The sequence below is a fragment of the Haliotis rubra genome, unplaced genomic scaffold, assembly GCF_003918875.1.
Source record: "Haliotis rubra isolate DU_JTF1 unplaced genomic scaffold, ASM391887v1 Scf221, whole genome shotgun sequence".
Taxonomy (NCBI): Eukaryota; Metazoa; Mollusca; class Gastropoda; order Lepetellida; family Haliotidae; genus Haliotis; species Haliotis rubra.
The window spans coordinates 441852-468730 of record NW_025766237.1 but is presented as its reverse complement, the minus strand read 5'-3'; the positions used below and the strand labels follow the sequence as shown (position 1 = coordinate 468730).

The following is a 26879-nucleotide window of genomic DNA, read 5'->3' as shown; positions in this document are numbered from 1 at the left end:
ATAATCGGGTCTGGACCACACAATCTAGGGATCAACAGCATGAAATATGTAATAGATAAAATATTCTAAATAAAAGTATATTGTCGTCGATACATGAGCACTGAATGTAAAACAGGTAAAGTTGGCCATCACTTCTACCAAAAGTACACTGGAAATCACAGAGGCTTGTAACGCTACAAACTGCCATCAAGGTATGTACTGTCACTGACGGGGTCTTAGTACTATATAAAAGGAAAGGGGTGTAACGAGGTCAACACACAAAGTTCGTTTCAAGGCGAATTCAACAATGCTCACTGTACTTATCCCATTTAAAGCATGCACAAATATGAAGCCAATAGATTTACATACAAAATAAGACATACAGCACAAAAATCGAAGCAGTACTTTGGGAGCTGGGGTCTTCGGAAGCTTGAAAAATTGTGATTTCTCGATTCCGATCCAAAATCCCTGCTCAGAATTTGTAGCGGTAACTCACCCATTTTACTAAGCTGGAAATAATAATAGTCACAATAGCGGATACACAAATCTGTATTGAACACCATCCTGGAGTTGGGGGGCGGTGGGGGTAGCCTAGTGGTTAAAGCGTTCGCTCGTCACGCCGAAGACCCGGGTTCGATTCCCTACATGGGTACAATATGTGAAGCCCATATCTGGTGTCCCCCGCCGTGATATTGCTGGAATATTGCTAAGAGCGGCGTAAAACCTAACTCAGTCAGTGTATCAAACATTGGAATGGTTACTGAAGCGGACCATAAATCTCCTGTGGATGCTTGCTGTATGGCGTCTGAGGGATCAATACTACAGCTTTATGGCGGAGCGATAGTATGTACATTATCGTGTATGGACTGGAAAAACCAGTGTTCAACAGCATTAGCACCGATCTACGCAACTGGGATACGATGACATGTGTTAACCAAGTCAGCGAGCCCGACCACCCGATCCCGTTAGTCGTCTCTTACGACAAGCATGGGTTGCAGGAGACCAATTCCAGCTTGGATATTCTCGGGTGTCAACTTCTTGTGGTTCTGTTGCGATGTTTCGACAATATCCACCAGTCAACCTGTGATTTTTTTGTTGTTTGTAATTTACTAAAGTATTATCTTTGTAACCCTTTACATTTCTGCTTAACATCGGTACAAAAATCTGTATCGAAATCATAATATACTGAACATCATTGAAAACGCACCACCTGTAAATTTTGAAATATGGTAATAGGATTGTTTTGATAGTGAAAATGAACGTTGGAAATGTTAATAACACAGAAGACAATAAAAAATGCTGTACAGGAAAGAACGGATTGCCCGAACACGTCATGGAACACATCACATGACAACAATAAAAGTCATGCACAACACACACGAAAAGCACAAATTGCATGCGTAAAACATGCTGACTAGGGGTATAAATGACCGTCGGCAAAAAACCGTTCTCATTTTAGCTGTACCTCCGCAAGTAAAGTTAATTTTGCAATGCCAAGATTGTCACCAGAGGAACGAGAACGGGCGTTGGGCATGTTGCAGGTTGGCACATCAAGCAGGATTATTGCCAGACTATTTGGTTGCCATTATTCCACCATCATAAGACTTGCCAACAGGTACCAACAAACAGGAACCACCAGGGACCGCCAACGTCCTGGCCAGGCCCCTCGCCAAGATCGAGACATTGTTCGGCGCCATATTCAGGATCGTACGTTGCCGGCTGCCAGAACCGCCAACGCTGTCCAAGGCCGACGTGGTTTGATCAGTGCTTCAACTGTCCGACGCCGTCTCCGTGCGGCAGGATTACGGTGTCGACGCCCTTTTGTTGGACCCATCCTGAATGATAGACATCGCCGTGAACGCCGACGATGGGCTGAACAGCATCGTTTGTGGTTGTTACGACGTTGGCATGGTGTTGTGTTCTCCGACGAGTCACGTTTTCACTTGCGAAATGCTGACGGGCGTCTACGGGTATGGCGTCGACGGGGAGAACGTTACCATCAGGACTGTGTTGTGCAAACAGATCGGTGGGGTGGAGGCAGCATTATAGTGTGGGGAGGGATCAGTTATCATCACAAAACCGCTCTGGTAGTTTGTCGTGGCAGAGTGAATGCCCTTTACTACCGTGACACCATTCTTCAGAACAACGCCGTTCCCTTCTTTAACCAAGATCATTCCAGCAGGACAATGCTCGAGCGTACACTGCACGTGTTGCAACCCAGTTTCTGGCAAACAACAACATTCCTCTACTTCCATGGCCTGCATTGTCACCAGATTTGTCTCCCATTGAACACTTGTGGGATTACATCGGCCAACGCCTCTCACGTCGCCCACAGATCAACAACCTTGGGGAACTTGAGGATGCCTTGCAACAAGAGTGGAATGCATTGCCTCAAAACATTATTCAGAGACTTATCAGTTCAATGAGGAGACGTTGCACAGCTTGTGTTGCTGCTAACGGTGGTCATACACGTTACTGACTTTCCAATTTGACTCCATCTTTCTTTCATGGTCAGCTGAATTAAAACTTCACTGTTTTGCTGGATTGGTTCTTGTTTCTTTTCTTTACCAATCATTGGACTACAAAAGTATGTAACATTTACACAGATTGCTCATTTATGCTCTTGGAAATCCAAACTAATACAGGTGGTGCGTTTTCAATAACGTTCAGTATATAAGATGTCAAACGTAAAATATATACTTCAATGTATATAATTACCAAATTCCACACAGTATAGACAGTATCTTTGGGAACCAAAAGTTTATCCAATCACTTTCAAAATCACAGGAAATCGATTTTCAGACATTTCATATTTGACAAATTTATGGGTGGGTGAACCCCTAAACACCTAGGGCGAATCGAGCCATCTTTGATTCGTTTCATAGTTTGTCTACAAATGGATTAATGTCTAGTTACAACCCTGGACACTGACATCCCACCCAGGCACAGCCTACTTACTCACAGTCCTTGTTATCTCCCCTTAGTGTCAAGTGCCAGGCAGGGGAACATCAAGTACCATCTTTTAACTTATGCCCCAACCAGGGATTAATCCAACGACCTTCAGTTGTTCCAGTCCTGGTTGTCTCCCCTTAGTGTCCATTGCCAGGCAGGGCAACATGAAGTACCATCTTTTAATGTATGCCCCAACCAGGGATTAATTCAACGAACTTCATTTGTCCCAGTCCTGGTTGTCTCCTATAGTGTAGTGTCGAGTGTCAGGCAGGGCAACATCAAGTACCATCTTTTAATGTATGCCCCAACCAGGGATTAATTCAACAAACTTCAGTTGTCCCAGTCCTGGTTGTCTCCCCATAGTGTCGAGTGTCAGGCAGGGCAACATCAAGTACCATCTTTTAACATATGGTCCAAATCCGGGACTAATCCAACACCCTTCAGCTGTCACAGTCCCTGTTTTTCCCACCTTAGTGTCGAGTGCCGGACAGGGCAACAAGTCCCACCGAGAAACCTGTATTTTCACAACTGTCAAGTAACCACCACGCTAGGGGATTTTAGGGGACGCTTTAATCACCCCGCGACGTGTTCGCACCCAATCGAGTTGGTTCCATGGTGATTGAATTAATTAGGGTCAAGCGCTTCAGTTAGTACCGCGGAGCACACCCGTCTTGCGTGCAAGAGACGATAGACCGCCTCGCGTACACGTTACGTCTCTGACTGGTATGCCGCAACTGGGTATTAATCCATCGATATTCACCTGTCTGAGCAGATGCCCTTTCCACTAAACCATTGAGACGGTCTTGCACAGTCACATAACTTAATATAGACATACAGAGTCCTAGTGCTCAGCTTATTTCTTATTTAGTACAATGGCACCTTGATCTGCAGGAAAAACATAAGCATGACCTATGGTTTGATGTGTTTAATATCACTGACGAAAATATAAACTCATAACAATATCTCATAGGCATATTTACAAATCCATATATTTGTGAGCAATAAAACATTCATATCACAGATTCGATCACTGTTCCCGATTTCATTGAAGTGGATCTATTAAAAGTATGCATTGCATAAACTCAATAATAATCTGTAATAGTCACCATTATTAGATGTTCAAAACACATTCAACTGTGTTTATGAACATACCATAGATGTGCTGGGTTTTGTATCATACTTTTCCATAGTGAAGACGCATACCTGGAAATATTACCTAGTTGTTTTGGATCCTTGGATTCGGCAAACGTATGATAATCCTAAAGATACATCTTGATGAAAATACCATATAGAACATCATTCTGGACAATGCTCATGCTATGCCATGCCATACCATACCATAGTGTAAATAATCAAGTCTGGACCAACTAAACCAGTGACTGATATTATGAGCACATTCAACAAAGTAGCTGATCCTGATCATCCTGTTGTGAGAGGTTGCTGGAGACTAACTCATACAGGAAGCTTGTCATGGGTTGTTTCAAGGACTGAACAGGTCTGGTGTAAGTCCTTGCCCAGAATCCTCAGTGCTACAGAACTTGATGGGGGTGCTGGAGACCCGACCGGGTGTGGGGTCTGCCTGGGAGAACAGTAGTGGAGACCCATCGTAGAGCATCTGACTGCTGCCCTCATCCTTCACATTGTTACTGCAGGACTTACTGACCCCATGGAACAGGTGCATGTCAGTCTCATTATCACAGTTGGATATTTTCTTAGCATTATTTTTACCGTATTTCCCCATAATGGAACCGATATTGGTCACTGGAAACACACTTCTGCCTCTAACATCACAAACTGACACATCCAGATGAGATTTTTCTGATTCCCCATCATCATGGACATCTTTATCAGGATGGAATAACTGAGATTGTCTGACTGGGTTCGTGCTTCGTGGTGGGTGAAAGTCAAAGCATCCTTGTTCGTGGTGGGTGAAAGTCAAAGCATCCTCCTTCATCTGAAGGTTCACATCCACCACCTGCTGCAGGAGATGTGTCAGACTCGGAGAAGCAGCTACCCCAGCTAACATGATCTGTTGGCTGACTGTTAGCAAACAGATCTTGTGACTGCTGAAACCCATAATCATCCATGTTGTCATTATCACTTTCCCTGTGTACAGGCCCTAAATCAGTATTTGCATCATTTTGTGCAGACGCTAATGTTACACCATGTGACAGTGTTTGATGTTTCTGGCAAGACTTCATAGACGAGATGATCTTGAGAGGTGACCTTTTTTCTTTTTCTGAGAAGTTTTTCTCTTCCAAGCCCTTACTTTCATATTTGGTTACCTCTGGTGTTTGGACACTCCTCAAACAGGATCTCACTGGAGTCAACTGGCTGTCCATTGGAAGCCCAAAGTTCAGTTTCATACGAATATCAATCAGCTGAATGGAACTGATGTGGCTTAAACGTTTAGCAAATTTAACCTGTTTCTGGAATCCTGGTGAAGCTAGACATGAGTTGTCCTGAAGAAGAGCACCTTGCTTCATCTCCATCATTGACTCCCACACAGCAGACACATCCTTCACAGCTGAAACCATACCTTCAGACGAAGTGTTCTGACCAAGGCCATCCTGCATCTCCACCACTGAATCACACACTGCAGACTTATCCAGTAAATCAGCTTCTGGATCTTCTTCCATCAAACACTTTTCCTCTTCATTACTCAAACATTCAAACAGATCCGCACCACTGCTGTCAAACAGTTCTGTGGATCCATTCAAAGAGGAATCATTTTCTGGATGATGATCTTTGGACAAATTTGAACATGTCCCTAAACGTGATGTCTTTTCCTTTACCATTGTCACAATGCTTGACTGTTCATTCATACTTTTACTATTTGAATGTTGAGATCTCAAATTGCAAGAAAGAGGCATGCTTATCCCTCCTGTGTGTTTGGAATTGTGTCCTTGATGTTGCAAAGTCCCTGAAGTGGAAGGTCCTAACACATACCTATCTGAACTATGATGGCTGGTTCTGAATGAGGTTATACCCTTGCTACTCACATCACCATTGTTAACTGTTCTCTCATTCACAGGTAATACTATACTCCTGCAGAAAACAGAGTCATTATCAGAAAAGGAGTCTTCTGGGAATGTTTCCAAGGTGACACTTGGCTCTGTGGGATCTGCATATCGACTTGAAACCCCTATGGTCTGTAACTGACAATGACCATCTGCTCTTGTCTGTGATCTACAGTGACTTTCTGCTATTGTATTTGACCTACAATACGCGTCTGCTATAGTATGTGACCTATGAAGATTGTCTGGTATGGTGTTTGTCGTTGTGTGTTGGTCTGAGACAGGGACATATGACCTTCCTGCCTCCAACAGAAACTGTTCCAGGTCCTCTGACTCTGGCATATCTTCCCAGCAGACTCTGTCCATAGTGCCATCTGTTACCATTCTTTCATTAACAGGCACCGATACATCATTACAAGACTGCATATACTCCCCAGCTGCCAAATGAGTTTTCTGAACCATGCCTTTAGATCCAAGAAACCCATCTTTATATACCGACATATCTTTATCAATGGTAGAAATCACATGTTTACTTCTTTCATTAATTCGATCAATTCCACACTGATGAGTAACCTTCACTGTGTCTCTCTGCATCACGCTTCCACAGTTTTGGTCACATCCATCTCTTTCCCTCTCCAGCATGTGCTTGACTTGAGATCTGGGATCCTCAAAACAAGGAATTTCTTCACTATCACAAACAATTTCATCAAACGTCCTGACACCATATACAGCAGGTTCCAGCATCTCATGATGTCTGAAACTCACTTTAGCATTTAAAGTATGGTCTGAATGTCCAAGCAGACTATTGTGATGACCGACAGGATTCTGTAACACACCGTGTCCATGTTCCTCTGTCCCTGCCTTCTGAAGAAACTCGTCCAGGTCTTCAGAGTATGGCATTTCTTCCCACTCATCAGCAGGTGCTTGGCAATCTTCACCCACTGCTGAGCCATCCTGTCTATAGTTAAACACTGTTCCACCAACACTACCCACCCTAGACTGTTTTGTTTCTGTAGTCACAGATTTGACATCAACAGGAACCTGTTTAGGGGAATTGCATGAAGATGGTTCATTGAGAGCAAGCAGGAGACTGCTGTCATTCATTGTCTCATCAGGACCTATGTAATATTTACCCAGTGTACTGTCCAAAGCAGAATCAGAATCAATGTCATCCTTATGCAATATTTTCGCTGAGACTCTATATTGCTCATTCACTGTCTCACCAGGATCTGTGTAATATTCACCCAAAGTATTGTCCATAGCAGAATCAATGTCTTCCTTACACGATATTTTTGCTGAAACTCCAGGTTGCTCATCCACTGTCTCATCAGGATCTTTGTAATATTTACCGAAAGTATTGTCCATAGCAGAATCAGAATTAATGTCATCCTGAGATGTTATCTGTGAGACTCTAGGTTGCAGATCCATTGTATTATCTGCATCATAGTCTTTCCCTGGCTGGACTAATGTGATGCTAGTTGTAGGATCAGTAATGACATCATCTCCACAGGATATCTTAACATGTCCAATCGTATTTCCCTCTTTCAGCATAGCTCTATCCTCTGTCATGTCAACACTGTTCAACAAAGCTGATGACACTGAAACATTGTTAGACAAGGAGTTTTCGCAGCTGAGCAGAACTGAGAGGAGGCTGTTAATGTTACTGTTATCTGAAACGTCCAAGACCGAATTCAACAGACTTTGCCTGGTTTCATGAGATCGCCTTTTTCTGACGACAGACACTGGACTTCCATTAATATATTTTGTCATCTCTGATGGAGGCGGACAGAATGAGTCTTCAGTGCGTCTGTTCAGAAGTTGACTCATCTGTTGAGAAACAGTACCCATCTGGCTCAGACTGGTCGATAGCATCTGGACAGCAATAAGGTCAGAGTTACTTCCCTTTCCACCAGCAACATGGGACAAACTGGAGACTGATATATCCGACTTGGGTTGATTGGCTGATGCAAACCCGAACAGGAAGGGCTGCCCTACAAACACTTGGTAGACGGCTTGTTTCAGAGTTGCATCAGCTACCTCGCATTTGGTGCTCTGGAGGTAAGACAAGAACCTGAAAGTGTTCATAAACATCTTGTTAGTACCACTAACCACTGTCTGTTTCAACTTTTGACAATAACTTTACAAACCTCTTTTAACCAAGGATTTCTCAAGAAACAATAACAGTTCATTATAATATTGAGTGAGTGAGTGAGTATGGTTTTACGCCGCTTTTAGCAATATTCCCGCCATATCACGGCGGGGGACACCAGAAATGGGCTTCACACATTGTACCCATGTGGGGAATCGAACCCGGGTCTTCAGTGTGAGGAGCGGATGCTTTAACCACTAGGCTACCCCACCGCCCCCATTATAATATTGAGAATCAGAAACTTTATCATGATATCACAGATATCATTTGTTTATGGATGAGGGTATCATATACAATACATATAATACAAACAAAAATTTCCACTGCAATATCAAAACACATGCAGTCAACCTAAGAAGATTAAATACTGATAATATGGAACTGACCCCATATATTAAGGAATTAAATAACAAGCAAAAAATCCCAACCACACCTTCTAAAAATGACAAGCATTGTTAATCGCTTACTTGTGAAATGTGTTGGCGCTTGTGCCAAAGAATGGCTGCAGTGTCCGACCAAAGACTGCCACCTGCCTGTACTCGTTTGTGTCAGCTATTGTCATACGGATGCGGTAACGCCATTCCAGGTCATCAAAACAGCAAGATTCACCACATTTCAAACAGCGCCATCTAGTCAGAGAAAATGAGGGACTGAGTACATCAATATGTTTCTAAAAACATAAGTCATATGTTGCAAACATATCAACAAAGCAAATCTGTAATGATGGTTATCTTAGTCATTACTAAATAAAATGGTTCACATTTCACACGTGTGAAAAGATTTCCATTAACATATTTGACAAATTAACATGTTTGAGAACAGATCAATTAATAAATCCTTTTATTATTGAAGGATAAAACCATGCAACAATTTGAGGAATGATGGCTGTTACATAGTGTTTGGTATATCTGATTCATATTTGTGTGTGGTATTTGTGTCTTCACAATCAGCATGCTCAGTGAAATCAAATTGGCAACTAAAATTAACATGATTTAGCATATCTATTCAGAACCACTTCATATTTTTCTTATATTTAGGGCTTAGCAGAGTTATAGTGAAGACAACACAATGAGAATAGGTTCACAAATAAACTGGTCAAATTGTAACACTAACAGTACCTACTTGACCACGTCTCATGGTTATGACAAAAGTATCTTGACTATTAACGTCTTTGATTAAATGGTAACATTGCACTTACAGTCATCATGGGTACTGATACTAATGACGAAATATAACTTATTTCCGGACCATTCCTAATCTTAAGCCTGAGTTGAGCCATAGTTGTTACTGCCTTTTTGTTCAAACCACAAAACGACTTCAAACTACATATCTTTCCGCTTTTGTGGAGGGCATAAACAGGACACACAAATTTCATACTCTTTTATTTTTGCCCTAGTACCAATCGACCGTTTGAGTGTGCATTACCGGTTGCTCTTGTAGTGAATGTCCTGCAGCATCTTACTGTAGCACTGGACACAGCAGGGGTAGAGTACGTGGTCATCACTGATAGATGTGACAGTCGCCTGAACCAGGATGCGACCCTCCCCATCTTGTAGAGCCCCTCAGGTTTCTTCAACTTCCATGTCCGACATTTCATTTCCTCAGCTGCAGTGATCCGCTGACTGAATGATGCAAACTCAAATAACGATTTAGTTCCATGATTTATCCTCTAAACAGATGATTACAGTAAGGCATTTGCAGTCAGTGATCGGAGAAGTTGTCAACACAAATTTGTAAATACCGCGATTCAATCCCGGAAGTACATTGCCTTTCAACCGAAAATTGTCACCGTTTTGCATTTACGACAATAATGTAAACTCAAGCGCATAAGCTCTCCGTTTTGATAAACTGTCTGTACAATCTCAGGCTTCCTTTGGACCCACCGCTATGGCAATAAAGACACACATACTTCATCACATTCTTGTTCGTCTGCCGCAGATTATGTGAAATACGACAATCGAAATCAGTCGTGAAATGGCGCGAAGTATGAACAAGAAGTTTACGAGATGGTTCGGACAGATTTCACGCTGAGAGCAGTTGAAAGCATTTAATGAAAAACTGTCAGAGAAACACATAAAGAACTGAAATTGATAATAAAACATTCGCAACTCAAATTCTCTTGTTGACAGTGCAAGCAAGTATAGAAATCTATGGTCTCTGCCTGTGTCCAACTGGACAAATATCTGACATCTGTGATTATCAGCTGACAGGTCTACTGTGTTGACTCATTTTACCCTGGAACATGGATGAGTTCGACGACGAAGGAGATGAACTGTTGTCAGGCTACGAGTTGGGGCTTGATGGACAGAACTGCGGTAATACGAACGTCACAACAACTGATGGTAAGAAACTGTTCAATAACTGTACGGAAAAGTGTACTGCAGTAGATGGTGCACACGTTATCATAGGTCTTTCAGTGTTCTTCAATAATATCAGTTCACTAGGCAAGGTATGGCACAGGGGTAAGACTTCCGCCCGTATCCCCCCTAAACTGTCTTTGAGTGGCATTTTTAGAAGTTGGATATGTCTTTCGGTATGTTCAGATACAATTAAAGAAACATGTTAAAATTCATCCTTATCAGATGAGGAATATATGTTCAGGTGATATGATTTCTCTAGAATGAAATTTAAGGGAGATACGGGCAGAAGTCTTTCCCCAATTATTTGGTAAAGAATAACAAGAATAATATTTTAAAAGTCACTTAGGCCAGACCAATTTTATTTCTTGTTTTACGGATTTTTGTCCTCAGAAAACCTAAAGGCAGGAGGGAAAAAATGAAAATAAAATCACCAGTCAAAGTAATATTCCTTCTAAATACTCAAAGTATTTTACTTTTGGCAATTTATGAAGTGTATATGGAGCAAAAAACAATCTGAAAAAGCTTTTTTAGTTTACATATTTGGCCAATAAAAACATTAGGATTTTATTCTTTGAGTGGGGAAAATTAATATTTTTTTCTTTCTTATTCTTGAAAAAATATGACAGGCAGATCCGTAAAACAAGAAATAAGATTGGTCTGGCCTTATGAGCAAAATACCATTTTTTTTCAAGTTACCTTCCAAATGCAATTATTTGGGAATTCTAAATACTTCCTGATATGTTGTGTACATGTTTTCTTCTATATTTCAGAGAAGAATTGTTCAGTCCCTGAATCTTTTCCATTTCCCTTTGAGCCGTATGACATACAGAAAGGCTTCATGCAGGAGCTGTATCGGTGTCTTGAACTTGGCAAAGTTGGAATATTTGAAAGTCCTACTGGTACTGTAAGTAAAACTTGTTTGAAATATTTGCTATCATTAGGAATGTGTATGTGTTGTTGTTGTATAAAGAACTATAGACTCATCAGTCTAAAAGAACTAACAATTACCCGATCACAGTACTAATTGAATTTCCGTAAACATGTCATCCTAAATATACTACCCATCAAAAGTTTAGACTCACTAGTGTAAATGTAGCTACTTACTTCAGTCAACTGATCTAAACTAGATTTTGAAAAATATTCTATACAGTTTAAGGGTACTGTTTACACATGCACTGATTTGTTGTAAAACAAATTCGCAACTTTGAAAAGATTATTGACATGAGTTCAATAAATGATGAAACTCGGTGAAAATTGGTGAATTCTTAACAAACTTTACACAAAAACGCAGCTGTTCACATGCATGATATTTGCACATGCTTTTCAGCAATTTGATGCATGATCCTCATGCAATTCATCTGCATAAGGCTTGCAGTTAATTCCCCCCAAGTTAGTGGTGAAATTCATCTTCGGCGTAACCACATGTATATACATAACATATAGTGAGTGCTTTAAGGGAGTCTAAACTTTTGATGGGTAGTATATGTTCACCGGTGGTTACAATGTATGTGTCAAACATAAGTAATAGAGTGTATTATAGTTTTTGCATGCCAAACATGTTAAATTGATTGTCAGATATCTTTATTATGTTGAAGGACTTTTGTCCAAATCACACTGATGGTTCACATTCATCTGTTACTTTCAACAAAGTGGCTGAGCGGGTTAGGCTACTGACTTTGTGTGCGGGCGATTAGGTGCCTGACTCTGTGGGTGTGGGTTTGAATCCCGGATGGGACTCAACCCAACAAAGTACTAGAATCTGTACTTTACTAAGAAAGTGTAATCCCAAATATTACATTTGTTACATTTGACCACTTTCTAAATGGCATTGTGTATTCATACTTTCAACATGTTCAGCAAAATGAAGATGTATATTGTCAGATGTTCCTTGTCTGTTACCGACTGCCTCCATGGTGTAGTGGTTAGAGCGTCCGCCCGGAGAGCGGAAGGTCGCGGGTTCGATCGCCGACCGCATCATACCAACAGACGTCAAAATATGGAACTTGTCGGTCCCTGCCTGGCGTTCGGCATTAATGGGTACAACAAGGATTGGTCGGCTCGGAGTCAGTATAATGTGTCTGAGTGGGGTATTCATGCTTCACTGCGGCATGGTATCTCAGTGGGCTAGCACTATAAAACCAGCTTCAGTCTGGGCTAGTACAAGCAGCCTCACATACACATACACACGCATGCACATCGTCATATGAGTGAAATATTCTCAAGCACAACGTTAAACCCAATTTCACCTCACCTTGTCTGTTACCATGGTTACAACAGTTTACTACTTGTGCAGGGCAAGTCATTGAGTGTTATATGCGGGGCTCTGAAATGGTTGCGAGATTATCAGCAGAAACAGCAGGAGGAGCTTGAAAAACTGATGGCAGAGGACACCACCTCAAGGTACTGTGTATGAACGTGATGAGTGGGAGGGTGTTGTTGATATACACCTCCAGTAACTGTTTGAGTACAGGACTGATTATCTTGCCTCACACATAAATGTCCTTTTCTGATTGGCTGAGCGCTCTTCTATTATTTTCAATGTACCCCGCTTACAAGTGAGTAACATTTTCTATGTACCCTGCTGGGAATGCCGAACTCATTTGGTACTGGTAGTAGACTAGTAGTCATTCTTTATCTCGAATGACATTGAATCGCGTATGATGTACGGAAATTATGATGTTTTGCGAATGCAAATTGATGGAAGGGAGATAACTCTAACTTTGTTCTTCCTGTCGTCCGGTACTCCATACTATGATCCAATACCCGTGCTTCAAACAGTTCAAAATGACCATTGAGGTGTTCAGTAAGATAAATACATTGTTCACCGGTCCCTTGGGGCCCATGGGTTGATTTACCCTCGAGGATTTCGGGCTCAGGGAACATAAACAAACACTGAGGGTACATCAGCCCATGTCCCCTCGAGACCGGTGAACAACTTATAATGTCTGATATTCTGTGTGAAGGGAGGGTGAGGTGTGGTTGGGGATGGCATATACGGCGTCACTGATACTGTGAAGACTATGTACTGCGTGAAAGGATGTTGTTAGTGGCATCAGGACAGTTTCTGTAATTAGGGGCACTACATAGGTTGTTGTTATTTTGTGACGAGGAGGGAAAGGAAATATGTGACTGGGTGTCCCTGGAAGGAAGCATGAGGTTGCTGAGGACAGGGATAATGATTATTTATTACCTACGAGGGCGAAAATATCGGGGTTCATATTTTTCATACACGATGCCCTAGGGCAAAATATCACTTTGTCAAGGTGACGTGACATCATGAACAATGCTATGACGTCACATTTCTTCTGTGACGTTGCGTTCTATATGCAGCGACAGCGGGTAGCCAGCCTATGTTTGAAAGTAGATTTGGGTTTATTTTCCCCAATTTGACGACTTCAGTGATAAAGAGAATATTATATTCGTGCCCATATCATACTATGTTTACGACACTCGTGCCTAAATATCAATATATCCCTCGCTCTCGCTCAGGTAATACCAACATTTAGGAACACGTGTCGTAAACATGTGTATGTGTGTCGTATGACATGGGCACTCATATAATATCCTCTATTTCTGTTACATTTATCTAAATGATACCTTCTTTGAGTGGCATTTTTAGAAGTTGGAGAGTCAGATGAAGTCCAGCTGATTTAAACAGTATTTTATTTCCCAAAAGACGTGTAATATGCATTAAACATTAATAAATTACAAAGGAAAAAGGATCAGCAAACAGGCTGCATCAGCCTATGTAAATGCTTCTCCTGATAAGGACTAACTTTTTGGCCGAACAACTTCTTTATTTAGGTGATGCAACATTTCGATACAGATTCTTGTATCGTTGTCACACTTGCTTGACAATGATACAAGGATCTGTATCGAAACATTGCATCACCTGAAGAAAGAAGTTGTTCAGCCATAAAGTTGGTCCTCATCTAAGTGATACCGATGAATGGATTTACTTACTGACAAATGCAGTTAGTGCCTCGTTTGCTGAATCATTTCACCCCTTGTTTAATGTTCTTCCTTTCCAGCACTACACAAGAGAAATCTGCATCCACAGCAGCACCAGGTAAATCCACCTGACCATCTACTTAACATGGGGATTGTAGCTCACCTGTCATCTTGAAATCACCTTATTTTGACCTTTGACCTTCATTAATCACCTTGAACTGTGTAGTGAGGTGTCTTCAGCATTTCCACTGAATCTAATGGGTTACTTCATTAATTTATTCATCATATTCCCATCACACCCCAGTCACTCGAAACTCTGATGTAAGTGACGTCTGTATGTTATCTAGAACTTGACTGGGTGGCAGAGTTCGCTGCCAAGAAGGATAAGGAAGAATCCCTGAAACAAGTCAAGGTAAAAACTGTAGTGTTTTTGTTTGTTTATTTGTCGCTTGATTCCGCACTCAGCTATTTCCAGCTTTATGGCGTCAGCCATTGCTTAATCAATTCTGGACCATCTAGTGATGGATATTATGAACAATAATCCATTGTTACTGAGCGTAACTACCCAATCCATTAAGTCACCGCTTATAATATCCAGCGTAAGTTGCTTCCAACCCAGAATTCTCAAATGGCTGAGATGTTATGAAGATTATTTACATCTTATATACCACTGAAGAGGTGATCCTTGGAGAGTGAGTGAGGGTTTTTGCCCTCTTTTAACAATATTCCAGCTATAGGGGACACCAGAAATGGGCTGCACACATTGTACCCATGTGGGAAACTGAACTTTGTGCCTTCAGCTTTACGAGCCAAGGCTTTAACCACTAGGCTACTCCGAGGAGAACTGTAAGTGAATATTAGTAGTTACTTCTGACTTCAGATTGAGCAGGAGCAGGCCCAGAAGAGAGAAGCTCGTCTCAAGAAGCTGCGTACAAACCTGCCTCATTTGGCTGGCAAACGCAAGGTACGCTGTCCATCAAGACATTCTCAGCTCTTGCCTGAATAAACTAATTGCTGAAAAAGGACATTTCCACATACACTGGAAGGTTAAATTTCTGGGAGATTGCTATTTTTTTCTCTGTAAATTTTGTAGGAAAGGTTAATTAGCTTCTACCTTTTGATTGTTTTGTTTGTTGTTTTTTGTTCAGTCAGTGAACTTGATCACCTGATTGCTCTAGTCACATCTTTCGACAAGCATGGCTTACTGAAGACCATTTTTTTCCAACCTGGATCTGGTTAATACCTAAAATTTGGTTGTCTTTTGTCGCTGATGGAAAAACGAAGATTTTTCTTGTAAATTTACCCATTTGCACAGATATCCTTCCTCCAAGTAGTAATATCAGCCAGTTATGCTAAAAATTAAGACCAGTTCTGTATGAAACACTTTGGACGTGCTTCTTTCATTCCTACTACTAACTTTTGACCTTGAAAGCGTGACAAGCTGGACGACGAGTTTACCGAGCTGATGCGAGATGCAAGCCAGGAGCTGAAGGAGGCATTCGATGCAGAGATATCACAGGTAGAGAATGACGGTTGTCATGGTGATGAAGAGCTGGTTTTGGCAGATTACCATAGTGATGAGGAAGACAAGGAGAAAGAGGCTGATCAAGATGAGGAAGAGGAGCATGTTACCAAGGTAACAGGTCATGTTATAAGACTTGTCTCAGGAGATGACTGAATGTCAACGAACATAAGCTGTTCAACATATTTGTAAATTTTATGTGCTTAAAATACTTCTATTCTTCAGTGACAAACAAATTCATTTTCAAATATGTAGGATGGGAAAGATACTTTTAGAAAGCATGGTTTATCTAAGGCCAAAACAAAATATATGTCCGTTTCCTATTACATGCTTTTTAAAAATAGGGTAGGTGGGTCGGTTTTATCTTTTTCTTTTACTTTTTTTTTATTTCTTAGTGTCACCAGATGGGCACCTGAGGTCTTCAAGAGTACCATATCATGTAGTGATAATGCCTTATGATGAAACATTGAAAGATTTCTATATCAAATCATTATTTATGTTATATTTGCAGATTTGGTCAGTGAGGACCCATTATGCCAATTCAATGCAATCCATTTTAGCCCTACGTACACTGAAAAACATGAAAATATCATACTCGATTTGGATGAAAATGATGAGTTGAAATTATTTAAGATTTAATGGGGGGAAGAGGATAGAGTCGGTCGGGTTACCGGAAACAATTCATGTGAAATAATTCAGAAATAGTTGCTGCAGATATATTTCAAGAGTTTGGTTTGTGTTTTAGATCTACTTCTGCAGCAGAACTCACTCTCAACTGTCACAGTTTGTCCGGGAAATCATTAAGAGCCCATATGGAGAGAACACACGGGTGACATCTCTGGGATCTAGACAGGTCAGTTTCAGTTTGTGTTTTTTCAACTCATCTTGTACTAATATCTATCTTAGTGGCTCGCTGCTTACCATGGGATGGGGTAGTCCAGTGGCTTACTGCTTACCATGGGATGGGGTAGTCCAGTGACTCGCTGCTTACCATGGGATGGGGTAGTCCAGTGACTTACTGCTTACCATGGGATGGGGTAGTCCAGTAGCTCGCTGCTTACCATAGGATGGGGTAGTCCAGTGACTCGCTGCTTACCATGGGATGGGGTAGTCCAGTGACTCGCTGCTTACCATGGGATGGGGTAGTCCAGTGGCTCGCTGCTTACCATGGGATGGGGTAGTCCAGTGGCTTACTGCTTACCATAGGATGGGGTAGTCCAGTGGCTTACTGCTTACCAGAGGATGGGGTAGTCCAGTGACTCACTGCTTACCATGGGATGGGGTAGTCCAGTGGCTCGCTGCTTACCATGGGATGGGGTAGTCCATTGACTTACTGCTTACCATGGGATGGGGTAGTCCAGTGGCTTACTGCTTACCAGAGGATGGGGTAGTCCAGTGACTTACTGCTTACCATGGGATGTCCAGTGGTAGTCCAGTGGCTTACTGCTTACCATGGGATGGAGTAGTCCAGTGACTTACTGCTTACCATGGGATGGGGTAGTCCATTGACTTACTGCTTACCATGGGATGGGGTAGTCCAGTGACTTACTGCTTACCATGGGATGGGGTAGTCCAGTGGCTTACTGCTTACCATGGGATGGAGTAGTCCAGTGGCTTACTGCTTACCATGGGATGGGGTAGTCCAGTGGCTTACTGCTTACCATGGGATGGGGTAGTCCAGTGGCTTGCTGCTTACCATGGGATTGGGTAGTCCAGTGGCTCGCTGCTTACCATAGGATGGGGTAGTCCAGTGGCTCGCTGCTTACCATAGGATGGGGTAGTCTAGTGGCTCGCTGCTTACCATGGGATGGGGTAGCCATCATGTAGAGGCTTGTGATTTTTTTCTTCATGGTTACATTGTGTGAAGCATTTGGTACATGGGTACCAACATGATGTTCCTGGGCTAAAAGCCTTCTCCCACTCACTCATTGACTCACTCACTCACTCACTCACTCATAAACCAACTTGTCCCCCAAAATTTTGTAGTTAATGTATCTAATAAAAAAAATCAATCAATTTACTGACAGTTATTGGTCCTGCATACTTCCACATAGCATCGCTCATTGGTAGGTCTTGTCCTGACTTAAAACACTGACATGATTTAGCTGAAATATTTAGCCCTTACCAGCTTCAGCATTAACACCTTGAATCACTGAAATATCAAAAGTGTCCAACTGTCTCGCAGAGTCTGTGTGTCAACGAGAGTGTCCGGCGGTTGAAGTCCCTCAGCCTCATGAATGATCGCTGTTTAGAGCTTCAGAAGAACAAAGGTGAGTGTGTGAACTCTGACATTCACAACAACGGCAGGAGCCAGTGTTATTCCTGCATCAATAGCCTGGTCAAGATTTATCACATGTTTTACATACAGCTTTGCTTCATCAATATGCCAAACTGCAAGATACTCAGTAAATGAATCCATGTTTGATGTTATGGAAGTTTCTTTTATCAGGGATGGCAATTTTCTGCTGATCCACAGATTTTCGCCGATTTTATTTCAAATCGATCAATTTTGTGAATCATCTAAATCCATTGAGAAACCCTGAACTCCCCCCATTCAATGACACAATATTATGTTTTCAGCTGAAAACTGATTTTCCTGTTGCCATCCCTGTTTTATTTGTTTTTATATTGATGCTCTTTGTGATAAAGAATAGCATTTTTGAATCAGAATGTTACTAAATTTTAAATCTTTTTCAAAACTCATCCTTAAAGACAAGAAGAGAAATGGGGCTGGCCTACATTTAGTGTTTGCTGAAAAGAGATTTATGATTATCACAGACAAAGCAGCAAGAATTTTGTGATTAGATTTTGGAGAACACCTGCATTTCTACTGTATTGAGGTTGGTTTGGTACGCTAGTGGTTAAAACATCGCTGGTCACACTGAAAACATGTGTTTGATTCCCCACATGGGTACAATGTGTGATGCCCATTTCTGGTGTTCCTCGTTGCTGGAATATTGCTAAAAGCAGCATAAGACTATACTCACTCAATCAATCTACTTTTAGGTAAATCAAAGGAACCTGGTGCCAAGAAGAGCAAGAAGGCAGACAGTGCTGGTTGCCCCTTCTATAAACAGTCCTTGATACAAGACTACACTGACAGGGCACTGGTGAGTCTACGTCTGCTGCGGGGAATCAAATGTCTTGACGTTTCATGTCTGGGATTTCTTGCAACACACATTTAGCTAGAAAAACATTTGAGAGCTGCTGTCATTTCTACCCAGTCCCTGTGATAACATGGCCACGTTTCTCAGGCTTGTGAAACGTAGAGCAACAATTAAGTTCGTAGGACTTAGTGCTCGGTCTTTTGTTGGACTGGAGTTGATGCAGTTTGTTGAGAATGGTGGTTTTTGTTTTGGAGTTCAATTTGCTGCTGGTCTGGTTCGGGCACTCTGTGGGGTTTTGCAAATAGAAGAAAAATTTGAACATACATTTTCAGATTGTTAAAGAACAATACCTACATCCATGTGACATAGAAACATAAAACGCTCAGCTTTTAGAATTGATTCTGTGTTGTTCAACCTAAGTCATCATAGCTTCTGAAAAGTCTCAGTGATTGTAATATTTTTTTCCAGCTAAATATTGGGGACATTGAGCAGCTGGTGAAGCTGGGGCGGGATTTGAAAGCTTGTCCTTACTTTGGGACGAGATTTGCTGTCCCTTCAGCAGAGGTATGTACAGCTTCATCAGGCCTTCACTGTGCCCAATACATAAAGGCCTTAGATGTATACCTGTGGGTCTACAGTGTTAGAATAGGTCCTCAGCAGCATATGCTTGTAAGAGTGAATGAAAATACCAGTCAACACAAAAATGTATCAGTACCATCATCACTAAAACTTCTTGTGGACCTTGATAGTGAGTTGCACACGCCCAACATTTGATTTGCATGAAGTACAGTCTTAACAGTCTGTGATATGATGTTCATTTTTCAATAGAATTTTCTATTGGAGTGGCCAAGTGGTTAAAGCGTTCGCCTTGTCACGCTGGGTAAAATATGTGAAGCCGATTTCTGGTGTCCCCAGCTGTGATGTTGCTGGAATATTGCTGAAAGCGGCATAAAACCGTACTCACTCACTAACTCAATAGAGTTTTCTGCCAGACACAGAGACCATCAACCCTTAAATTTACCAATCCCAATAGCAAATGCATGTATATGGTATATACCAGAGAATGAAAACACTGGGGATTGGATAATACGGTTTAGAAGATACCACAGTTTGAGTTGATGTTTCATCGTCGCTGTGTTGAGCAGATTGTTGCTCTCCCTTACAACACCTTGCTGCATCACTCAACAAGGGAAGCATGTGGCATCAAGCTTGCTGGAAACATCGTCGTCATCGACGAGGCACACAATCTACTGGAGACCATCAACAACATCTACAGCACAGAGGTCACTGGGGCCCAGGTAGGTCAACGCTGAAAATGTCTCCAATATTATTTCTTATTGAAAGCTGTATCTGTTTGAATACAAAGGCTACTGGTGTGATCAATATTGCAATAAATTTGCATTAGTGTTACTTTCTTTTCCGTGATAATGTCAACTGTCTTCTGCTGAGAGGCCTCTATCTGAGATGCAGCCTTACCCGACTGTTGTGATATTCCTGATGCATGAGAACATCCTAGTGTTGTTCCTCTATCAACTCCTCTATCAAGTCTTGCATTGTCAGCAAGTTGTCTGAATTTCCTATTTCAGTGAAAACTGTGGGGGAAAAAATAGATTTACTGACCTCCGTCAGTTGTATAGTGATGTGTAGATGTATGCAGCGACTGTATTGTGACTCATAAGGTTGTGCAAACAAATTTGTAAGTTTTTTAGACAATTGAGCATTTGGAGAAGGGCAGTGTGACTTTATGTTTATCATCTAATGGAGGGTGTTATCAGTGCAATAAAGCTATCTGATAAACTTAGGATCCAAATCTGATAACTATGCAAATTATGTCAATGCACGAACTACTTTCACACAACTCCATGCACGCCATGCGAATCCTAAAATGTTTAACATCCTAAGTTTAATGTTTGTAAAATGTCTAACATGGCTGCCCCCATTCTCAAAATTGGTGATTCTGTAAGAATTGATAACAGAGGTTCTGGAGTCGTTACTGCATTAATTAACTTTGGAAAACATGAAACGGAGTACTTCATTCAAATTGAAGGTACGGATTATGAGGCACAATCGTCTAAGAAAGGTACCAACCAAGGATTTCGATCTATCGATCACAATACAGACGACAAATCGATTCTGTCAGGTATCAGAAAATGATATTGACGAGGTGATTACCCGCAATGAAAATAGAATTACTGCCAGGAAAACCCTGCCTGATTTTGTTGTTCTTTTTAGACAGAAATATCTTATTTTAAGCATAAGTTATGTTTGCACTGTACTAAAGTACTGTCGGAAATAGAAAAAAAACTGTTTTTAGGCTGTTACTCTGTATCCCTAAAGTTTACACAATTGCAAATAGCATATGTCGAAATAACCCACATCGGCCTAACTGCGCGTTCAGTGGGATGCGTAATAGGATATCCAGAAAAGCATGTTTACTTGTAAAATCGGGCAAAAATATGCATAGCTGCTGAAAACAATAGATCAGACTATAGATGTCAATTAGGTCGCTCAGCCAGGTATGACGACGTACTGTCGACTCACTTGGCATGAAATGCACGTGCTGCCCACTGACACAAGGGGTCATCTCAAATATTTTTTATGCTTTTTCATGTGTATTGAATATGTCTCTATTGATTATCAAATCTTAGCTGATGTTTCTATCCCCAAGCCCGACCCCAACTACTGTCAGCAACACCCGTCTTGGTTTTGCTTTTGAGACGACCCCTCCTACCTGTTTCCATTTATAGTGATAGTGAAGCTTAATGGTAGCTACATCCTTAATAGTTTCAATATTAAAGTTGTTATTTATTACGTCTGCTATTGGTTATAATGAAGCTAAGTCTAATTTCACAATGGACATTCAAAAGAGTCATTTGTTATACAATATCTTTGAACACTAATTTGTATAAAGCCATGGTCTGCTCCAAATAAGTCGCTTCGGACTTTGAAAACACCCGCATTGCTCATTTCTGCACTAAAATCCTTCTTTTACATTTCCTATCTCCCTCCCACTGAGACTGTAGTTAGGCTGAACTTAGTTTAACAGATATTTCACAATTTAACATATTATCTTTCTAAAGTGTAGATATAAATGTGAAAAAAAAGGTTTTTTCTATTATCGACAGTACTTTAGCAACTAGACGCAACCATATGTCTCCATCAATCTTCACCTTGGTGTACCGCCAAGTATTCTTACGCAAATGCTCGATTCTCTTCATATGAATTCACTTACTATTTGTTTCTTTTTTTAGAGTAATTTTAAGAATGACATATAATAAAGAGTTTATTAACCGAGTGTGTTTCTGTATCATTAATATCATATATTAGGAAAAAAATATGAAGGCTTGCATAATACATAATGTTTATTCCTAATATATGATCAGGTGTTCAAATATCCCATCGCCCGATGCCCGGGACAAGTCAGTTTTCATTTCGGGCAATCAAATAATGGTATCTTACTTGTCCGTGGGCTACTAGATAACTTCAACTTATGGTTTCAAACCGCAAATAAACTTGGATTTAATTTCATATCTGCTCAAAATGTAGCTATTACATTTCGCAATGATAATAAAGTAGAGTTATCTTTCTTTGCTATTTATCACTTTTCAATAAATAGTCCAGTAAACATTAACATCAAATACCATGTTGATTTCTTCTTTCATAATTACATCATCATAATTATGTCATAAAATCAGGGCAAGTGGAAAATTAGGTCAGGACAAGTTACTTTCTTAAAGTCACTTGCCCTGTGGCAAGTGGCTTTTTAAAAAAAATTCGAACTCCTGATGATATTAATGATACGAAAACACACTCGATTAATATTCTCTGTTTGTTTTCAATTTCTTTGTTTGAAATCGAAAGTGTGAGAGTAGGTGGTTTTAGATCACATGGCTGTAAGAACTTTTTGTTATATGTTTGTCGTCAATGGTGTGTTGATTAAATACTGGTTATCTCACATCGAGAGACATGTTGTTCACACTATCAACCACTGGATTGTCAGGTGCAAGGTGCATTGTCTACAGGCACTGTAATATAACAGAGCTGTCTGCATGATTGAATAACAAACAATTGTGTTTGGTAGTGTGGAGGTTTATAAACTGAAATCTACTACTGACAGGTGCTACGTGCCCACTCTCAGCTCAGTCAGTACGAAGCCAAGTTCCGATCCCGTCTGAAGGCCAAGAATCTGATGTATGTGAAACAACTCCTCTACGTCCTTGCCAGTCTGGTCAAGTTCCTGGGTGGTAGGTTACCAATCACTCCAGCTTTCATTAATGCATTAGACCAGAATTTTTTTATAACATGGTTTACGAATCTGAAAACACCCAAAGATTGTTATGGGAAGACATTTTTTTGAAAGCAATGGTCTTTTTAATACTTCCATCAAGAAGTAGGTGAAATGTTGAAGTAAAATCATTTACTGTTGCCACCACTGAAAACAGATTATTTTAAATGCGAGAATTAATGTTGCAAATTTCGCTTATGAACCACTTAACATTTTAAGGATGTGGAAAAACTATGTGGAATGGGAAATTTTATTTACTTTACATTTTCAATTCATTTTTAAGATTTGGGTTTAAAATCTGTAAGTTAGTAAAAAGAAGAAAATATTATGTGGCCTTAACTCTTAAAATAAGGCATGAGAATACTTGTTAGATCCTCATCCTATCAACCACTGGTTTAGTTACTCAGATTTGATTATCTGCAGGTAATAGTTTTTGTTGTACTCGTACCATATTTCTTGACTCAAAATTCATCCCATCTTATACCCATCCCCATGTTTGTATATCATCTACATGAGCTTCACCTGCTTGTACAGGGAAACTTGACACTGCAGCAGATAAGCAGTTACTTGGGGCAAAAGGTAAGACTCAAATATATTGTTTCCTTACCCTGGCTCATAATAATTGTTTATCTCTTCATTTCCCCCCAAATTTGAAATAGAACTGTTGCGGTTGCTGAGATTGTAGCACAATAGAAAATATTACCAACTTGCACACTGTCCAACAGTGACAGACGAATGGCTTGGTCACATGGTTCTGGTGCATGTGCACTGGGCATTCGGTTTTTCTGTTCATCAGGGTTTTACACAGACTTTTAAAAATGGGAGTCATGGTGACTCACAATATATATTTTGGGGAGTCATTTTCAATGTTTGGGAGTCATCAAAATTTTAATATTTCTTTGTGTTAATCATTCTCAGTATGTAACTGTGTATGTCACACCACCAAATGAAACTACAGCATTGTTCAGTTCAAACAGCCAGAATTACTGACTCGTCTGAGTTCTCTGGAACAACCTGACAGCTCTGTAAAAGTCAAACTATCATCGAACAATATCATTTTTTGCTTATCAAATCGATTTTATTGAACTGAATTGTAAGGACCACCCATAAAACTTACGTCAAGCTTGACTCGTATGATAATATTTTGAGAGTCGTTTACAAAATTGTTGCGTCAAATACACCAGGAATCATGCCTCATGTAAAACCCTGGTTCTTAGGGAACACGGTACAGTTTCCACTGCATTTTGGGAGAATGAAGGCATATGCAATTAGTATGAGGAGAAAATACTGTAAACGTATTATATTTTGCACAGGTTTTATTTTCGCGCTTTTTGCGCAAAACATTTTAGCGCAAAAATTATACAACGCGAATAAACCTGTCATTCATTCAGTCATTATATACTAGTACTTGCATCACGATATCTCACTTTCTAAGCACTTAATACTTCCGTGAGTAAACGGATTACTGTGTACTAGTATAGCGCACAGATAGGGATTTCCAGTGAGTAAGCAATAAACGCTGCCTGACAGGTTAAGCCACTCTGTTTGTTTTCACTGCTATGTAACGATGTAGTGGCGGCCAAAGAGACAGCTGGCAGTTCCGGCAATTACTGATTGCGCGAATAATTGACCGCGCGATGTAGTCTTAACTGTCAATTCCGCGAAAATTGCACCACGCGAAAATAAGTACGTTTACAGTAATATATTTACTCTAAAACATACACCATTGTCCTGTGTGCACACTTACATCATCTCCCTAATAGAGGAAGCTATAGTGTTGATGGCAGTTTGTTGATCTGTCTAGGATTATCAAACAACAAGTGTACTGGCTGAATTCTTTTTCTATCGACATGGAGTTTAAGCCTTCAAACGCTCACAACAATACTGTGGACATTTATAATGCACCAAAATGCAAACCCTACATCTCCCTCGTAGCACTACAGAATAACCCATGTCGGGGATTGAGTACACCCAGTTTTCATTCTAAGATCCCTGGCCCCAATTTCTGGAAACAAACTTAAGTCTAAGTTTTGACTTAAGTGAAAGTTTTTACTCAAATTTGAGAAAACGCAGAAAAATGCATTTCCCAGAATAAAGTGAAATTGATATTAAACTCTAACATAGTAGACAATTTGAGTTTGGTGGATAGATTACTTTAGTTGTTTAGGCTTTTTTATTTTCAAAATGCAGTTGAGTTAAATTTTCAGCTGTTTCAAATTGTAAAACTCAGTTTGAAATTTGAGTAAAAACTTAAGTTTGTTTCGAGAAATCGGGGCCTGGTGTCTGTACAACCCATGCTGCCTGTGCAGTCACATTACCATTTCTTCCTATAGTCTTGTTTGTATTACATGGGGGTAAGTGCAGTAGTTGGAACAGTGAAACAAATGCATGTGCGGTACGTGATGAGCATTAACTTAGACCAACCCTACTTGTTCTCGGTGTTTCATTTAATGTGCATACCCCCTTGTAACACAAACCAATAATAGTGATTTGAAGCTTTGATTGTTTGTTAAACAACGTTTATCCTAAGTTGAATAAAATCCTGATATTTAAATGTGCAATTGGCAAGGTAAAATTATGAGGATTTGCAATCTTAATTTCACTTTATTCGAGTTACTTTTTTGTTTAAAGTGAAATTAACCGGTACATTTTCACTGCAAACGGACTATACTCCCTTGAGTACCTCACAGTACCACCCCTGCTTCCATCTTTGGAAATGATTGCTGTTCACTTCCAGAAACCCGACTGTTGACAATCAATGACTTCCTGTTTCAAGCCAGTCTTGACAACATCAATCTGTTCAAAGTGCTCCGTTACTGTCGACGTAGCATGATCAGCAGGAAGGTGAGTGAGTGTGTGAGTTTAGTTTTTAGTCTGTAAATAATCGAACCTGGTCCAGACAATCCAGTGATCAACAGCATGAACATTGATCTGCGCAATTGCAAACCGATGACATGTGTCAACCAAGTCAGCAAGCCTGACCACCCGATCCCATTTGTCGCCTTTTACGACAAGCATGGGTTACTGAAGACCAATTCTAACCCGGATCTTCACCGGTAACAGCAAGAAGGTGGAGTCCAACTTTATAATCTTCCATACACAACTGTTTATTTCTCAGTTACAACCCATATAATTTGCATTCATGTGGTCTAATATCCTGGCCAACCTGTTTGTTGTCTGTAAACGTCTTCGACAACCACTTTACCAATAAAGCTGAATTAATTAAACATCATGTCTGCTATTTTGAAAATTTTGTTTGGTATCAGAAAAAATATGTGTGTTTTACATAATATACACTGCAACACTGTTATACAGCAGAATGTCCTTTCTCTCAAGTTTTAAATGTTGAAATTTAGGTGGGTGGGTGTGTGTGTGCATGCGTGCGCTATGTTTCTAACATGTGAATTCCTTGTGTTTCAGCTGAATGGGTTTGTGGAGAAGTACCAGATTCAGGAGGTTGCCCCTGGTGAGTGAGAGTCCAATCTATAAACAAATGCTTACATTAAGTTTACGCTTTTACTTTTATCACAATTTGTAAAAACAGCTAGCCTAAATCA

At 40.5% G+C, this 26879-nt stretch overlaps 2 protein-coding genes across 2 annotated transcripts in view; one reads left to right on the top strand and one right to left on the bottom strand.

The window, feature by feature from the left end:
* Positions 1 to 4835: 4835 nt before the first annotated feature.
* LOC124277439 lies at positions 4836 to 9848 on the bottom strand. Its single transcript, XM_046713137.1, has 3 exons — positions 9523 to 9848; positions 8565 to 8726; positions 4836 to 8019 (listed from the first exon to the last, which is right to left on the bottom strand). Exons 1-3 carry the CDS (start codon positions 9552 to 9554, stop codon positions 4836 to 4838), a joined length of 3378 nt encoding a protein of 1125 aa, XP_046569093.1. The 5' UTR covers positions 9555 to 9848.
* Positions 9849 to 10076: 228 nt separating this feature from the next.
* The window catches only part of LOC124277402 (ATP-dependent DNA helicase DDX11-like), a 36513-nt gene continuing 19710 nt past the window's right edge, over positions 10077 to 26879 (top strand). Inside the window, exons 1-16 of the mRNA XM_046713086.1 lie at positions 10077 to 10439; positions 11228 to 11361; positions 12751 to 12857; positions 14489 to 14526; positions 14756 to 14820; positions 15289 to 15372; positions 15841 to 16044; positions 16676 to 16783; positions 18116 to 18200; positions 18937 to 19040; positions 19506 to 19601; positions 20183 to 20335; positions 23155 to 23281; positions 23857 to 23901; positions 26060 to 26166; positions 26743 to 26788. Coding sequence (XP_046569042.1) covers positions 10340 to 10439; positions 11228 to 11361; positions 12751 to 12857; positions 14489 to 14526; positions 14756 to 14820; positions 15289 to 15372; positions 15841 to 16044; positions 16676 to 16783; positions 18116 to 18200; positions 18937 to 19040; positions 19506 to 19601; positions 20183 to 20335; positions 23155 to 23281; positions 23857 to 23901; positions 26060 to 26166; positions 26743 to 26788 — 1603 coding nt within the window. The 5' untranslated portion in view covers positions 10077 to 10339. The remainder of the gene's footprint in view (positions 10440 to 11227; positions 11362 to 12750; positions 12858 to 14488; positions 14527 to 14755; positions 14821 to 15288; positions 15373 to 15840; positions 16045 to 16675; positions 16784 to 18115; positions 18201 to 18936; positions 19041 to 19505; positions 19602 to 20182; positions 20336 to 23154; positions 23282 to 23856; positions 23902 to 26059; positions 26167 to 26742; positions 26789 to 26879) is intronic.

What these genes read in the sequence shown, in the direction of transcription:
- LOC124277439 (XM_046713137.1), bottom strand. Translation starts at nt 9,554, where the DNA reads ATGCTGCAGGACATTCACTACAAGAGCAACCG. An exon ending in ATTCACTACAAGAGCAACCG is followed by an intron (nt 8,727 to 9,522) that starts GTAATGCACACT and finishes TTCTCTGACTAG; the next exon opens with ATGGCGCTGTTTGAAATGTG. An exon ending in AGCGCCAACACATTTCACAA is followed by an intron (nt 8,020 to 8,564) that starts GTAAGCGATTAA and finishes GAACACTTTCAG; the next exon opens with GTTCTTGTCTTACCTCCAGA.